The sequence below is a fragment of the Puma concolor genome, chromosome D1 (genome assembly GCF_028749965.1).
Source record: "Puma concolor isolate L17-30 chromosome D1, mPumCon1.1.hap2, whole genome shotgun sequence".
In the NCBI taxonomy this organism is placed as follows: Eukaryota; Metazoa; Chordata; class Mammalia; order Carnivora; family Felidae; genus Puma; species Puma concolor.
In genome coordinates this window covers 58,155,720-58,174,232 of record NC_141676.1, presented here as the reverse complement: position 1 = coordinate 58,174,232, position 18,513 = coordinate 58,155,720, and the positions used below count along the sequence as shown (strand labels likewise).

The 18,513-nt window shown below is 40.2% G+C and overlaps 1 protein-coding gene across 1 annotated transcript in view; it reads right to left on the bottom strand.

The window, feature by feature from the left end:
* The window catches only part of MRPL48 (mitochondrial ribosomal protein L48), a 65,670-nt gene that overhangs the window by 9,541 nt on the left and 37,616 nt on the right, over positions 1-18,513 (bottom strand). Inside the window, exon 10 of the mRNA XM_086676421.1 lies at positions 4,296-4,465. Coding sequence (XP_086532547.1) covers positions 4,296-4,465 — 170 coding nt within the window. The remainder of the gene's footprint in view (positions 1-4,295; positions 4,466-18,513) is intronic.

Below are 18,513 nucleotides of genomic sequence, written 5' to 3'. Positions count from 1 at the left end.
TAGCTTAAGAATTTAAATTAGACCCTATACGATTAAAAATACTGGGAGTCAGGCAGAAATGAGTTAAATCTAGGCCACTTACTGGTTTTGTGACTTTTGGGCCTGCTGGGCCTTGGTTTCCTCATTTGTAAAATGGGAATATACTGCTATCTAATGAGTAAGAAAGTATAATTTTTACCATATCCACACACCGGGCCACGTATTACTTGCCACAATGGCCAACCACCAAAATGATTATTCTTTAAATAATATGGCAATAAATGGCAAACCACCAAAATGATTCTTCTTTAAATCAGTTCACTTAAAAAGTTATTTAAAAAATAAACTTGAGGGGCGCCTGGGTGGCGCAGTCGGTTAAGCGTCCGACTTCAGCCAGGTCACGATCTCGCGGTCCGTGAGTTCGAGCCCCGCGTCGGGCTCTGGGCTGATGGCTCGGAGCCTGGAGCCTGTTTCTGATTCTGTGTCTCCCTCTCTCTCTGCCCCTCCCCCGTTCATGCTCTGTCTCTCTCTGTCCCAAAAATAAATAAACGTTGAAAAAAAAATTTAAAAAAATAAAAAAATAAAAAAAAAAATAAACTTGAGGGGCACCTGGGTGGCTCAGTTGGTTAAGCATCCAACTCTTGATTTCCGCTCCGGTCATGATCTCACAGTCATAAGATTAAGCCCTGTGTTTAGCTCCACAGTGAGCGTGGAGCCTGCTTGGGATTCTCTCTCTCCCTCTCCCTCGGCCCCTCCCCTGCTCACATTTTTTCTCTCTTTCAATAAATAAATAAACTTAAAAAAAAATAAAAGAGAGACTTGAGATGTAGAGCAACTGGAATTCAAGTTGCTGATGTGTAAGAAAATGGTAAAGCCACTTTGGAAAACAGTTTGGCAGTTTCTTATAAATTTAAACATCCACTGCCCTTACCATTCGACCCAGCAATCAAATTCCTAGAGAAATGAAAACATGTTCTCACAAAAAGCTGTACATGTTTATAGTGGCTTTATTTATAACTGCCCAAAACAGGAAACAATACAAATGTCCTTTGACTGTTGAATGGATAAACAAACAAGCATCCACTCAATGAAATGCTAATCGGCAGCAAAAAGGAACAAACTACCTGATACAGGCAACAGCATAGATCAATCTCAAATACATTATCCTAAGTGAAAGAAGCAGACTCAAAAGGAAAAATACTGTATAATCCCACTTATATGACATTCTGGAAAAGGCAAAAACTATAGGGGCACCTGGGTGGCTCAGACGGTTAAGCCTCCAACATCAGCTCTGGTCATGATCTTGCAGTTCATGGGTTAAAGTCCTATGTTGGGCTCTGTGCTGACAGTTCAGAGCCTGGAGCCTGCTTTGGATTCTGTGTCTCCCTCTCTCTCTCTCTCTGCCCCTCCCCCACTTGTTCTCTCTCTCTCTCTCTCTCTCTCTCTCTCTCTCTCTCTCTCTCAAAAATAAGTAAACTTTTTTTTTTAATTTTTTTTTTAACATTTATTTATTTTTGAGACAGAGAGAGACAGAGCATGAACGGGGGAGGGGCAGAGAGAGAGGGAGACACAGAATCCGAAGCAAGGCTCCAGGCTCCGAGCTGTCAGCACAGAGCCCGACGCAGGGCTCGAACTCACGGACTGCGAGATCGTGACCTGAGCTGAAATCGGACGCTCAACCGACTGAGCCACCCAGGCACCCCAAGTAAACATTTTTTTTTAAAAAGTATTAAAAAAAACTATAGGGGCAGAAAACAGATCATTAGTTGTGAGGGACTAGGGCTAAGAGGAGGGACTGACTACAAACGTGGGAGGGAACTTCCTGGGATAATGTAAATGTCCTACATCTGGATGATGATAGTACATACTGTCATTTGTCAAAACTCAGAAATTGTTCACTAAAGGGGTGAATTTTACTGAATTTAAACTATATCTCAGTAAGCCTGACTTTATATCACTATTGTAAATGGAAGACCAGTATCAGCTGCCATCCATAGAAGTTAAAAAAAAATTACAATGGGGGTGCCTGGCTGGCTCAGTCCGTAGAATATATGACACTTTTTTTTTTAAGTTTATTTATTTTGCGGAGGGAAGGGCAGAGAGAGGGAGAGAGAGAATCCCAAGCAGGCTTCATGCTGTCAGCGCAGAGCCCCACGTGGGGCTCCAACTCACGAACCATGAGATCATGACCTGAGCTGAAATCAAGAGTCAGACATTCAACCAACTGAACCACAGAACACATGACAGGTGCCCCAGAACACATGACTCTTAATCTCAGGATCATGAGTTCAAGTCCCATGCTGAGCCTAGAGCTTACTTTTAAAAAGTACAACAGAAACAAAATAATGGTATAAAATTCTCGTTAGACATGATTGCTAGCCAAAGACTCTTGAGTCTGAGGTCCTTTCTCTGCTATAAAGATTAGGAGGTGCTAGAGTGGTGTTAAGGACATACCAGAACCACACTAAAAAATCTCTCCTTGACATAATTAGGATGAATGAGAGTTAAAAAGGGAAGAAATCTCTCACCATGTGATTTAATGTTATTTAAAGCAAACTACAGGGCATCTCACACCTTCTGAAACCCTGAGAGATAAGATATGTAAAGTGCCTGGCCTGGAGTAGATAGCCAGTAATTGTTAGTTCTCTTCCCCTACAGTTTTCCAACAAATCCAAACAGTAAATGAAAACCAGAGCAGGCGAAGAAAGCCTAAATAAATGGGGAGATATACCTCGTTAAAGGATCAGAGGAATCAAAATAGTTGCCAATTCTCTTCAAATTGACCTACAGATTCAACACAATCCCAATAAAATCCCATCAGGTTCCTTTCTGTAGAAATCGACAAACTATAATTATAAAACGTTTAAGGAAAACCAAATGACCTAGGATAGCCAAAATAATTTTGAAAAAAAAAAAAAAGTTGTAGTTTCAGTAATCCAGCTACAGTAATCAAGACAGTCTGGTATTGGTATAAGTATAGATACATACATCGCTGTAACAGAAGAGAGTCTGGAAATACACCCACACATACATGGTTAACTGACTTTCAAAAAGTGCTAAGACAATTTGATAAAAGCTAGAAAATCTTTTTAACAAATGGTGCTGGAACAACTGGTTATTTACATGAAAAAAAAAAAAACCAAAAACACTTTGATTCATATCTCATACCATATACAAAAATAACTCAAAATGGATCATGGACCTAAAAGTAAAACTTAAAAATATAGAACCTTTAGAAGAAAACACAGGAGAATATCTTTGTGATCTTGGGTTAGACAATACTTTCTTAGATATGACACCAAAAGCATGAATAAAAAAAAATTAATAAACTGAACTTCATCAAACTTGAAAAAAGTCTGCCTTCCAAAGGACTCAGCTAAGAAGATGACAAGATAAGTCACAGACAGGAAGAAAATATTTGCAAAGCATACTGAAAAAGAACTGGTATCCAAAAATAGATAAAGAATTTTCATAACTTAATTATAAGAAAACAAACAACCCAATTTTAAAAATGGACAAAAGATCCGAACAGTCATCAAAGCAAATATACACCAAATTAGCACATGAAAAGATATCAAAATCATTATTTATTAGGGAAATGAAAATTAAGACCACTCACTATGAAATACTATATATCTATTAGATATATCTTTAGGGAAAAAAATGACAATACCAAGTGCTGCCCAGGAAAAGGAGTTACTGTAACTCTCATACATTGCTGGTGGGAAAACAAAATGGTGCAGCCACTTTGGAAAACAGACGTCAGTTTCTTACGAAGTTAAACATACATTCACCATACAATCTCCAAATCCCAGGTTTAGGTGGCTATCCAGGAGAAAAGATACATGCATGAGAATGCTTATGACAGCTTTATTTATAATTACCAATAAACTAGAGAACAATGAAAATGTACATCAACTGGTGAATGGATAAACCAATTAAGGTCCAGCATTTAATGGAATACTACTCAGCAATAAAATACTTGCAAAAACATGGATGAATATTAAACGTATTATGCTAGGTGAAAGAGGACAGACACAAAAAGCTACATACCGTATGATTCCATTTACATGATGTTCTGGAGAAATTAAAACAACAGGGACAGCAAATCAATTGTTGGTTGGGATTTAACTACACCAGGGCACTGGGGAAATTTTGGGGTTAATAGAACTGTTCTACATTCTGATTGTGGTAAACTAGATACCTAAAAGGATGAATTTTACTAAATGTAAATTATACCTCAAAATCTCATTTAACGACAAAGCAGAGCATGCCACTCACACCAAAAACATCCCATGCAAAGGCATCCTTCATACCTTTCCTCAACTTTAATGGATAGATGGTTGCAGAGGTTGTGAACATATTGGGCATAACTCTCTGCCAGGACCATGTCGTATGCAGTCAGGTGAATGTTTAAAACCCCATATTCATAATCTGTTCCCAAATTAATGGGTCTCACTTCCACTTTTCCTCTCTTCTTCTTGGGCTGAACCAAAAACAAAAGGAGAAAGAAAATAAATCAAAGTATTACACAAAAAATTCTAATCATCCCATCTTGTTATCAAAGAAATCAATCTTTCAAATAAATTTACCATTTTTGTCTTAGGTTACCCTACCTTCAAATTGAAGTTTCTTTGGGAAGGAAAGAGTAGCTTCCCTTACCAGTCTGGGCTATGACATCAGCCAACAAAAGGAGAGGGAATATTGCTGGCATTCCTTTAACACAAATACAAGTGACTATCTTCTGCAATTAACTTGATATGAAACCCATCTCTCATCTCTGGCCCCCAGTTTCCCAATTTTCAAATTGGTGGGTTTTTTGATTCTTAATCTAGAATCCATGGAGGGATTTCAAATGGTCTATCAACCCCAAAATTTATACGCAAAATTTTACCAGCATGCATATTTTTCTGAAGGAAAGAATCCTTAGCTTTCATTAGAATCTTAAATCAATTGCAAGGAAACCCAGGATTAGTTCTCTTCCAGCCCCTGCAGCTTTCAATTTCTGCAGTCATTTAGTCTTCCTGTTTTTTTTTTTAAGTTTATTTATTTTGAGAGAGAGAGAGAGAGAGAGAGAGTGCACACAGGGAGGAGCAGAGAGAGAGAGAGAGAGAGAGAGAGAGAATCCCAAGCAGGCTCCCCACCATCAGCTCAGAGCCCTACACAGGGCTAGATCTCATGAACTGCGAGATCATGACCTGGGCCGAAACCAAGAGTCAGATGCTTAACCAACTGAGCCACCCAGGAGCCCCCAATCTTTCTTTAAAAAAATTGAGAAATAGACAAATTATTTCTTTTTTTTCATTAAAAAAAATTTTTAACATTCGTTCATTTTTGAGAGACAGAAGGAGACAGAGCATTAGTTGAGGAGGGGAACAGAGAGAAAGGGAGACACAGAATCCAAAGCAGGCTCCAGGCTCTGAGCTGTCAGCACAGAGCCCAACGCAGGGCTTGAACCCACAAACCATGAGATCATAACCTGAGCTGAAGTCAGACTCTTAACCAACTGAACCACAAGGGCGCCCCAAGAAATAGACAAATTATTTCTACTTTACCCTTTTATATTGCTTCACTACATATCAACCTGTGCAGGCTGCGGTAAAAAGTTAAAATGAGGCCTGGGAAAATAGATATTTAACCCAACATAGATCAGGATCAAGAAATCTTCTCAACCAGAAATAATCTAACCTGAATCCCCATCAAGAGGGGGGGACTTGTTAAATAAATCATGGAACATTCATACAATAGTATACATTATGCAGCTTTAAGAAGGAATAGGAATTTCTTTCTGTACTATATGGAAAAGTCTTTAAAATAAATGATAAAAGCAAACTGTAGGATAACATGCTCAGAATATTGCCATGCATACCAAAAAAGGGTGTGTGTGTGTGTGCGCGCGTGCGTGTGTGTGTGCGCGCGTGCGTGTGTGTGTGTAATTACATACGTATTAATTTGCTCATATATTAAAAATATGTCTGGAAGGATGCACAAAAATACTAATATCATTGGCTCCCTGTGAGGGAACTGGATAGCTTGGGCATAGGAGTGGGAAGGAGACTTTTTAAGCTATTTCTCTTGTATATTTTTTGAATTTTTAATAAAGTTAATCTTTTGTCAGTTCAAAACTAGAATCTTAAACTCTACCATATTTTTAAGAAAATTTTTTTAGTAAAAGTTTTATTGCAATATAATATGCATACTAAAGTGGTGCCTGGGTGGCTCAGTCGGTTAAGCATCCAGCTTCGGCTCAGGTCATGATCTCTCGGTTCATGAGTTCGAGCCCCACATTGGGCTCTGTGCTGACAGCTCAGAGCCTGGAGCCTGCTTTGGATTCTGTGTCTCCTTCTCTCTCTGCCCCTCCCCTGCTTGCACTCTGTCTCTCTGTCTCTCTCTCAAAAAATGAATAAAACATTAAAAAAAATTTTTAAATACACATACTTTTTGAAAACAATGCATAAGTACACAACTCAATGAATTTTCACAAAGTGAAAATACCTGTATAATCAGTATCCTGAATAACACATAGACGACTACTAGCACCCCAAAAGCTCGTGCTCCTCAAATAAATGACCACTATTCTTACTTCTAAAACCATAGAATGATTTTGCCTGTTCTTGAAATTAATGTAAATGGAATGATACGCTATGTTATCTTTTATGTCTGCCTTCTTTCATTATATTTGTTAGATTCATCATGTATTTGGTGAAATAGCAGTTCTTTCCTTCTCATTGCTCTAGTAGTCTATTGTATGAATATGCAACAATTTATCCTTTTTACAGCTGATGGAAATTTGGATTGTTTCTAACATATGTCCATAATTAATAGTACATCATGAATACCTACAATCTGAACTATTGAATTATAGAGTATGCATATGTTCATCTTTAATAAGTACTCTCAGTTTTACAAAGATGTTTCCAATTTCTTCTCCCACCAGGATGAATGAGAGTTCTAACTGCTCTACATTCTTGCCAACACAAAACTTAGTGTAGTTGAGTTTTCTGGTTTGCTTTAGCCATCCTGGTTGGTATTAAATGGTAATGAATTAGGGTTTTAACTTGCAGTTCTTTTGGGTCTATTGAGCCTGAGCACCTTTCCATTTGGATACTCTCTTTTGTAACATGCCTATGCAAGTATTTTGCCCATTTTTTAGATTAGGTTGTCTGCCTTTCTCTTACTGATGTGTAGATTCTTTCTATATTCTAGATATGATTCTTTGTTAAATATACATACTGCAAATATCGGCTCCCTCCCTATAGCTTCCCTTTCATATTTTATTTTTTTTTTTTTAATTTTTTTTTTCAACGTTTATTTATTTTTGGGACAGAGAGAGACAGAGCATGAACGGGGGAGGAGCAGAAAGAGAGGGAGACACAGAATCGGAAACAGGCTCCAGGCTCTGAGCCATCAGCCCAGAGCCTGATGCGGGGCTCGAACTCACGGACCGCGAGATCGTGACCTGGCTGAAGTCGGACGCTTAACCGACTGCGCCACCCAGGCGCCCCATTCCCTTTCATATTTTAATAGTGCACCTTGATGAGTAGAAGTTCTTATTTTTTATGTAATTCAATTTACTCATTCTTTCTTTTACAGTTATAGTGATTTGTGTGTCCTGTTTAAGAAATCTCTACCTTAATATTGTGAAGATATTCTCATATGTCATCTTCTAGTTGTAGATTATTTTAATATTTACATTTAGATCTACAATCCATCTTAAAGTAATTTTTGTGTATTGTATGAAATAGGAGTCAAGAGTAATTTTTTTCGGGGTGCCTGGGTGGCTCAGTCGGTTGAGCATCCGACTTCGGCTCAGGTCATGGTCTTGCAGTTCATGAGTTCAAGCCCCGTGTCGGGCTCTGTGCTAACAAACAGCTCAGAGCCTAGAACCTGCTTCGGATTCTGTGTGTGTCTCCCTCTCCCCCTCCCCTGCTCATGCTATGCCTCTCTCTGTCTCTCAAAAATAAATATTAAAAAAAAATTTTTTTTAAAAAAGAGTAATTTTTTTTCACAGTCATCCAGTCCAGTTGACTCAGCACCATTGGACGGTAGTGTCACTTTTGTCATCTAAGTGCCCACAGATATATGGATCAGTTTCTATACTCTTTATTCTGTTCTGTTGGGCTATTTGTCTGTCCTTGAGCCAATACCACATCTTAACTATTGAACATTTACGATAAGTCCTACTATTCGGTAGAAATAGATTTTTTAAGGGGCGCCTGGGTGGCTCAGTAGGTCAAATGTCTGACTTCGGCTCAGGTCATGATCTCACAGTTTGTAAGTTCGAGCCCCATTATCAGCCTCTCTGCTGTCAGCACGGAGCCCGCTTGGGATCCTGCCTCCCTCTCTTTCTGCCCCTCCCCCACTCACAGGTGTGCACACTTGCATGTGGCATGTGCTCTCTTTCTCTCAAAAATATAAACATTAAAAAAAAAAAGTTTTTTGAAGAAAAAGGTCAAAAATCTATCTCTATTTACATGTCTTAAGTCACCCCTATCTAACAGCCAACAGCCTAGTAGCTGCTACAGCAGAACTGTTCCTGGCGAAGCACCTGGAATGATTCTCTCCCATCACTGCTCCCTGGGTCAGTCCAAGATAGCAGAGGCCCAATCTAGGAGAGTAGGAGGAAGACCAAGAAATGATCCTTTCACAAGACCAGTAATACTGATGACAGACCTGATCTCACAGGGATGTTCTGAAAACTGAACAAAACATTATGTAAGGTGGTTAATACAATCTGTGCCACATAATTAAACACTGAATATATATAAACTTTTATTGCTATTTTCACTTTTATATTCCAATCTAGCACAGGGCCTGGCAAAGAGAAAACATGCAATGAATCACAAGTTTAGAATTTTAGAACTGGACAGCATTTAGAGACAATTGTGTCCCAATTCTTCATCTTTGCAGGGGAAGAATACGAAGCCCAGAGAAATTAAATATGTCCCCCAGAGCCACACAGCCAGGCAAGCAGATCCTAGGTACTAAAACCCAGACCTCCTGACCCCCAATACAGGGATTTTTCCACTGCAGCCTCTGCATTGCTAAAATTCTTTTTATAACCTTTATAGTTTCTGGATTTCCTATCTTTATGATGAAAGTCTTCCCCACTTCTTTATTACGTATATAGTCTCTTATAATTTCTCATTGCTAAAATTCTTAACAGTCGTGGCCACCCCAGGGTCCTAGACTTTGCTATGAGTGAGAAGCCAACCTCTAGAGACCAACCATCAAAGAACAGGAGCTTGTCTCTTTTTCAGAGCCTACCACATTCGTGGCCAAATGCAATGATCCAGACTTCTCATCAAGACATTCAGCACTGCAGTCAGAGCTGTGAAGAATGCTAACGTAGGAATGCAATGAGGAGCTGCTAAAATTTTCCAGCAGAGAGGGGAGGAGCTTCTCTGAAGCCTTTAGAAAGCTTTTATAACCAGGGAAAATGCCAGGCTCTTCAAAGGTGTCACTTTAGGGGAACAAAACAAAACCAAAAAAGCTGATTCCAGTATCCCTCTTGGCATCTCACTTGCTTTTCTGTGTTGGCCTAGATATGCCTGGACCGATCCACACTATCAGGAGCCCACTGTGACATTATATTTCAGTTCTGAGCCAGGGCACAGCATAGCCAGCAAGAGCTTGCCTTCATATAATATCAGTCACCAGTTCCTATAATTTTACCCGTACAATCTTTCTCATATCCATCCCCTCCTTTCTAACCCTACTGCCTGAGTTTATGCCCTTATGACCACCATGGGGAGTTATTAAAGATATTGTGCAGGGGCGCGTGGGTGGCTCAGTTGGTTGAGTGTCCAACTTTGGCTCAGGTCATGATCTCACAGTTCGTGGGTTCAAGCCTCACATCGGGCTCTGTGCTGACAGCTCAGAGCCTAGAGCATGCTTCTGATTCTGTGTCTCCCCATCTCTCTGCCCCTTCCCCACTCATACTCTGTCTCTCCCTCTCTCAAAAATAAATATTTTTTAAAAATTAAAAAAACAAAGATATTGTGCAAAGGATCTACATGAGCTGTGTTTGGGGAAGCCCACCCTAGTTGCACATGGAGGAGAGTCAGGCAGGAAAGGAAGAGAAGATAGGAGAAAGACAGCAGGGAGAATGGACTACTAGTGTCCACCATCAAACTTCGGCATTCCTGTGACTGACCTGTATTCAGTGTGTGATGGCCCAGGGTGGCCATTCTTAGATCCCTATAGGATTGTACTATGACCTTCCAAATAGGCCATGGGATATATTACTAAACCATTTTTGTAAAAAAAAGTCTACATTATTATCCCCATTTTACAGAGAGAAAATTGAGATCCTCTGAAAGTACCTCACTTGCCCAAGGTTACAAGGAAGCTTTGCTGGGAACAGGCAGATAGTGAAAGGAGTCAGATTAGAATGACAGGCTGCTGTAACTGCAAGGGATCTCAGAAACAATACAGTCCCTCTTTCTTTCCCTTCCTAATTTTAACCAAGGGGAAAGCTGAAACCCAGAAGGGGGAAATGACTTGTTTACAGTCACAATAGTAAGGACATGGCAAAGATAACCACTTTATGTCTAACCATGGCTGGAAGCTGGGTCTGTGGCCCCAAGCCCAGGCTCTCTCCTCTGGATTCTGTGTGAAAGTGATAATATCTGCCTAATAGGTGGCATTTTCCAGGTGGGAAAATTGGGAAGGAATAGTACCATCCTAATCCTCAAATGAAAAGGCAAATATGCCTGCAGCATATTTAGCTTCCAAAAATTCTGGTGATGAAAATTTAAAAATTTACACCTGAGGGGGCACCTGGGTGGCTCAGTCGGTTAAGGGTCCGACTTTGGCTCAGGTCATGATCTCATCGGTTCGTGGGTTCGAGCCCTGAGTCGTGCTCTGGGCTGACAGCTCAGAGCCTAGAGCCTGCTTCAGATTCTGTGTCTCCCTCTCCCTCTGCCCCTCCCCCACTTGCGCTCTGTCTCTGTCTCTCAAAAATAAATAAACGTTAAAAAAAATTTTTTTTAATTTATACCTGGGGACCTGAATGATTTGGTGATGGTACTCTGAACAGTCCATACTGAGTTTATGAGGTGCACAGAAATCAAGTGACTATGTTTATAACTCAATGTGACATACTCAAGAGACACACACCAGACAGAAGGCCTGGCCCTGACTAGGATGGCCAAAAGTCACAGCCTGGTACTGCATAAAGAACACTATACTTAGATGGAAGCCAAAGAAAATCTGGACTCAAATCCTGTCTGCTTAGTCACTAAATGACATTGAATGACCTCTCTAGGTGTCAGTTTCTTCACCTGTAACACCTAAAGTTCTTGTGACGCTTGAAATAGTAAATTTATATGAAATGGAAATAGCATAGACATCACATAGGTTCTGACCACCTTGGTTCAAATGCTGGCTCTGGAAATTACTAGCCAATTAGGCAAGTTATTTAATCTCTCTGAGTCTTAGAGTCCTCAGACAGGGCCTTTAATAACTAGGATATCTGAGGATTGAATAAAATACACTATTTATAATGTTATAAAATGGAATAACACTTTTATTTTATTTTTTTACTTTCTTTTTTTTATTAAGTTTTTAAATTTCAATTCCAATATAGTTAACATACAGTGTTATGTTAGTTTCAGGTGAACAATTCTGTACATTACTCAGTGCTCATTGTGTTAAGTATACTATAATATTATAAAATAGAATAATGCTTTTAAAGCCTGGTACCTAGTAGTTACAGCATCTGGTATACAGCAGTTACTCAATAAATGGTATCTTTAAAAAAGGTTGAGTAATGCATACCAATTGAGCATTATTATACTATAAATTGGAGGTAATCATGCTCCTGGTATCCTACTGGCATGCTTTACAGAATGAAACACTTATTAAGCACCTGCTGTATGCAAAGTACTAATTCAATCACTCTCAGCAAAGACACCAACAAAACAGAAAACACAGTCCCAGCCCTCAAGGAATTTACAGTTCAGAGAGAGAGAAGAGACACATGAAAGACCAAATCTCAATTTAAACATAAAGAGCAGCCCACCTCCATAGCAAGTTCAGCACAAGCTACTTTGCTGGACCATGCTAATTAACTCCCCAAGCTGCTGGTTGCAGTTGAAAGGGCAGTAAGCAGACACACTTAAGGGTATATAGTAGTTACTTAATAAACGGTATCTTTTTTTAATGTTTGTTTATTTTTAGGGAGAGAGAGATAGAGCACAAATAGGGGAGGGGCAAGGACAGAGAGGGAGACACAGAACCTGAAACAGGCTCCAGGCTCCGAGCTGTCCGCATAGAGCCCAATGTGGGGCTCAAACCCACAAACCGTGAGATCACAACCTGAGCCAAAGTCAACCACCTAACCAACTAAGCCACCCAGGTGCTCCAATAAATGGTATCTTTTAAAAAGGACTGATTTAGACCTACCTACTTCTCAGGTCTTATGGTCCCTCATCCCCTACCTTAGACCCCATGATTGAAAAACTCCTTGGGGCGCCTGGGTGGCTCAGTCGGTTAAGCGTCCGACTTCGGCTCAGGTCACGATCTCGTGGTCCGTGAGTTCGAGCCCCGCGTCAGGCTCTAGGCTGACGGCTCAGAGCCTGGAGCCTGTTTCTGATTCTGTGTCTCCCTCTCTCTCTGCCCCTCCCCCGTTCATGCTCTGTCTCTCTCTGTCTCAAAAATAAATAAAGGTTAAAAAATATTTTTTTTTTAAATTTTCCTTTCCAACTTTATTTTATTTTTTTTATTTATATATAAAATTTATTGTCAAATTGGTTTCCATACAACACCCAGTGCTCATCCCAAAAGGTGCCCTCCTCAATACCCATCACCCACCCTCTCCTCCCTCCCACCCCCCATCAACCCTTAGTTTGTTCTCAGTTCTCAACAGTCTCTTATGCTTTGGCTCTCTCCCACTCTAACCTCTTTTTTTTTGTTTTTTTTCCTTCCCCTCCCCCATGGGTTCCTGTTAAGTTTCTCAGGATCCACATAAGAGTGAAACCATATGGTATCTGTCTTTCTCTGTATGGCTTATTTCACTTAGCATCACACTCTCCAGTTCCATCCACGTTGCTACAAAAGGCCATATTTCATTTTTTCTCATTGCCACGTAGTATTCCATTGTGTCTATAAACCACAATTTCTTTATCCATTCATCAGTTGATGGACATTTAGGCTCTTTCCATCATTTGGCTATTGTTGAGAGTGCTGCTATGAACATTGGGGTACAAGTGCCCCTATGCATCAGTACTCCTGTGTCCCTTGGATAAATTCCTAGCAGTGCTATTGCTGGGTCATAGGGTAGGTCTATTTTTAATTTTCTGAGGAACCTCCACACTGCTTTCCAGAGCGGCTGCACCAATTTGCATTCCCACCAACAGTGCGAGAGGGTTCCCGTTTCTCCACATCCTCTCCAGCATCTATAGTCTCCTGATTTGTTCATTTTGGCCACTCTGACTGGCGTGAGGTGATACCTGAGTGTGGTTTTGATTTGTACTTCCCTGATAAGGAGCGACGCTGAACATCTGTTCATGTGCCTGTTGGCCATCCGGATGTCTTCTTTAGAGAAGTGTCTATTCATGTTTTCTGCCCATTTCTTCACTGGGTTATTTGCTTTTTGGGTGTGGAGTTTGGTGAGCTCTTTATAGATTTTGGATACTAGCCCTTTGTCCAATATGTCATTTGCAAATATCTTTTCCCATTCCGTTGGTTGCCTTTTTGTTTTGTTGGTTGTTTCCTTTGCTGTGCAGAAGCTTTTTATCTTCATAAGGTCCCAGTAATTCACTTTTGCTTTTAATTCCCTTGCCTTTGGGGATGTGTCGAGTAAGAGATTGCTACGGCTGAGGTCAGAGAGGTCTTTTCCTGCTTTCTCCTCTAAGGTTTTGATGGTTTCCTGTCTCACATTCAGGTCCTTTATCCATTTTGAGTTTATTTTTGTGAATGGTGTGAGAAAGTGGTCTAGTTTCAACCTTCTGCATGTTGCTGTCCAGTTCTCCCAGCACCATTTGTTAAAGAGACTGTCTTTTTTCCATTGGATGTTCTTTCCTGCTTTGTCAAAGATGAGTTGGCCATACGTTTGTGGGTCTAGTTCTGGGGTTTCTATTCTATTCCATTGGTCTATGTGTCTGTTTTTGTGCCAAAAAAACATTTTTTTTTAAATAAAAATAAAAAACTCCTAAGTTTCCCAATTGCATCTCAGTGTCTTCCTACCTTCACCCAGGAGGTTTCCCCTCCTTGCAGAGTCTTTGACTCTTCACCCCACATGATTAATGTGAGCAACTCCTACTTATTTTTAAGACTGAGCTCATGTTCTTCCAGGAAGCCCTCCCTGATTCCTCAGGTTAAATTAGGTACCACTCTTATGTGTTCCCATAGCAAACCCTCCACCATATATACCACTACCAATCACATGTATGCCTCTGCATTTATTCAACGAATATTTACTGACCACTAGTGATGAGCAAGACCATGGTTAGCATTAGGGATATGATAGGTAATAAGACAGCCATTGTCTCTGCTCACTAACACTTACAATCTATAAGGAAAGGCATATACAGAACAAGTAATTTTAAGGAGATGCATGTTTTACGAGAGGAAAATAGAATGCTACGGGATTGTAAAAAGGCAGACTAATGCTATCACCATCATCATTACCACTTATGGGCTCTATGTTTCAAACACTGTGCTAAGTACTTAAAGTTTTCTTAATTTATTTCTCACAACAACATTGGGAAGTATAATTCCTACATAAAGCCTAGGAAACTCTGGCTTGGAAAAGTTAAATGATGTATCCAAGGACGTACAACTAGTAAGCATCAGAGCTGAATCTTTTTTTTTTTTTTTTTTAATTTTTTTTTAACGTTTATTTATTTTTGAGACAGAGACAGAGCATGAACGGGGGAGGGTCAGAGAGAGAGGGAGACACAGAATCGGAAGCAGGCTCCAGGCTCTGAGCCATCAGCCCAGAGCCCGACGCGGGGCTCGAACTCACGGACCGTGAGATCGTGACCTGAGCCGAAGTCGGACGCTCAACCGACTGAGCCACCCAGGCGCCCCCAGAGCTGAATCTTTAACTCAGGTCTGCCTAATTCCAAAACATTTCTCTTAACCTCTGTCTTTCCCTTTAGGCAAAGTGTGCAGAGCCTGCCAGTTTCCTCAATATCTATTCTCCATTTCTCCTTTAATAAGATAACTGCTGAAACACAACAGTTGGCAGATGGCAAACTTTATTCATGAAAGAATAATTAAGGAAATCAAAGTAAAAAAAAAAAATAACAGAACTGCTGGATTTTAGCAGGGTATATGACCATTTATAATAAAAACTGCATGTCCCAAGCAATCTTGTAGCTAGGTATGGTTATATGACTCACTTCCAGCCAGTGGGACAAGAGCTTATGTACACTACTTTCCCTTTCTCCAGCCTGCTTGATGGAATGTGGACATGATGGCTGAAGAGGGAGCAGCCATCTCAGGACTAGGGGTTAGAAGCAGCATGGTAAGTGTGGCAAAGCCAAAAGCTAGAATATCTACTTATGCTTTTATGTGAGAGAGAAGTAAGCTTCTATCTTGTTTATGCCTCTAGATTAAGTGGATATGTCTATTATGGCAACCAAACTACTATCTCAATTCCTATAAGAAGCTACTACATCTCATTCATTTCTCTATTCCTTGAGCCCAGAAACATTAAATGTTGAGTTGGACTGAACTGAATTCTTGTTTGGGTTCCGTCATTCACTAGACATATGTCATAGAGATATCATTAATGCCCTTCAATCAGTTTCCTTTTCCACCCTGCCTATATCACAGGATAGTTGGTGAATCAAACGGCATGGTTTTCAAATTTGTTGGTTGCAAAGAGCCTAACAAAACCATGTTTTTCTTTGTGAAACACCATAAAATGTTTGTCAAGATACTTTGATCATATACAACAAGAATGACTTTACTAGCAGAAAATATGGTTATATTATATAAATGGAGTTCTCTGCATCTCAAAAAATATGAAAAAAAAAGAAGACATATCTGAGTTTCTCTGTTAATATCTGTTTTCATCAAGTAAAACTGATTGGGGAAAAAACCTGAAATTTAGGTTCTAAATTGTGGAAACTAAAATGCGGAAGATTGCCATTAGTACACTTGAGGAGAGGTTTGGCTCTAGGATCACTAGTGTTCCAAAAGCACATGGCTTGAAAGGCACTGAGATAATGGATGTGAAAGCACTTTGGAAATGGAAAGGGATCATTACTACTATTCATATCAAATATGACTCCCTCTAAAACTCTGACATTATTGTAATTCAGCAGAACAGGCAAGGCAGAATGAGACTGGTGGGCTAGAGACCAGGGCACTCTAATGGCACAGGCTAAGAGTCAGGTCATCATTAATAATCACGCAGAAAAGTTCTGGGGAACTCTATCATGTTCTTTATAGCCCCAGTGTTCCCCAGTGTATCCCAAGCAGCTGGTTATTCCTAGGGTCAGTTCACTTTACATACTCAGTGTATGATGTAGGTAGCATTTAGTAAATGTCTATAGAGCTGACTTCCATAACACCTTCACCGACCCTTTCAGGGAGAATTGCTTCCTTAATTTTGTTCTCTTGTCAGTTCATTCTGCTAGTAAAGCACTTACCATGTACGGTTAGTTACATTTTTGAGCACTACCTTTCCTAGCCTGCTGTATGCTTTGGGTAAGAAGCGACTGTGTCCCATTCACCCAAGCATCACTTGTGTTCACACAGTGCCTGGCACATAGTAGATGCTCAATGATGGCTTTACTTTTCAGTGAGTTACAAGAGGCAGACTTGAGGAAAAACATAGATGCTAATTTAAAACAACTCTTCCCTAAGCCAGTCCTAAATCCAAGTCTAGCCCTATGGTTACTGCACTGGCAAAACCAATCTTTCTGTTCCCAGGAAGCTAGGACTGTCACTATCAAGTGATTCTGATTTGCTGATTTTTCTGGGAACGATGCCACAGTCTCCTCACAGCCTTGTGGCTGTGGGAGCTAATCTATCTATGGGTGTTACAATAAACTAAATAGGTGTCATAAATGACAGACACCTCCTGTATGTCAACAGTGCAAACAGTTTCCAAGACAGAAGACATCTTGACTCCTAGGGGGCCATTCTAGAAAGGGGAAGTAAATTGCCTACATTACAAAAGATACACATTACTCTCTTGCCCCAGGGCCTAGAAAATAGAACACAGAACAATTACAAACTGACAGCAATTTATGTTGCCTCCATTTCATCCTCCCATACCTTCCTCTTAGCAGTTCTCTGAGTCTTGGATTAATACCCCAATTAATAACAGCTGAGGGCAAGTCTGTGGTCTTGGGAGAAATAACCTAGTGCTACACCAATATGAAGGACTACATTATTTTCATTTCATAGAAATAAACATTCCAAACAATCCAAAGCCTTTTAAATTCAATAGAATGATTCAGGGCCTTAAGGAAATAATGAGATCTATACATTCAGACACAGTGTTAGGCCTGGAGATTATCTCTGAATGTGATCTCTCACTGCCACAGTCAAGCTGGGTCTTACAGGATGTGAGATTACACCAGCAGAAATGGGACAAGATCTGGGCACTTTGTACATGAGAATTAACTCTTGTCTTAAGGATGGGGGCTCAAGAGAGTAGAGGGCCCAGCCTGGATACTAGAGAGGGAAGGAAGGGACTTTGGCTGCTTATTGTGTTTCTAGGTGCTATGCTTAGGGAAAGAAAGGGACCACAAGATCCTTTATAGCTTTTCTAGTCAAATATACTGGGGGGGGGGGGGGGGGTGTGTGGCAAAAGAGACAGGGACCTGGGACAGAGCCTCTGCAAGTTGGCAGACAAGAGCTTTCATGTGCTGTCCTGTGTCGGAAGCAAGGGGCCTGCATCAGTGACCACTACTATCTGGCTAGACACCGAGGGATGATGAATGACATCAGAGAAAAGCATACAGCACTAACCAAAGAGAGCATCACTCCCTTCAAGCAACTAAGGTCATCTGGAGCCAGCTGTTTGCAAATAGTGGGTTGTGTTTGCCAGCTTTGATTTACAAAACCTCGGGGCAGTTCCAATAACCACATTTCAGTTCAGCTCAATCAATATATTTATTTAATATATTATATTTAATATATTTAATATTTAATATATAATATATTTATAATATATATAATATTTATATATATTATAATATTATATAAATATTTCCTGTCCTCTACTTGATACCTGGCCCTCTGCTACACACTGAGGGTGCAGAGAAAAACGAGACATGGCCTCTACCCTTAGAGAGCTCACCATCTGGAAGGGGAGATGGTCATCAAACAGATCATTACAACAGAGCAGTAAGTCCTAAGACAGAGGAAGCACAAGGAATTTTGGCAGCTCATGGTAGGACAAGTAGCCCAGGCACAGGGAACCCAGGAAGGTTTCTCACAAGGGGAGATTCATTGTTTTCCTCCTCACCCCATTTCCCCACAAGAATTTAAAGGTTTGATGACGTATTAACCAAGTGAAAAGGGGAAGACCTTCCAAGTAGACAGAACAGCCTTGAAACGGTATGA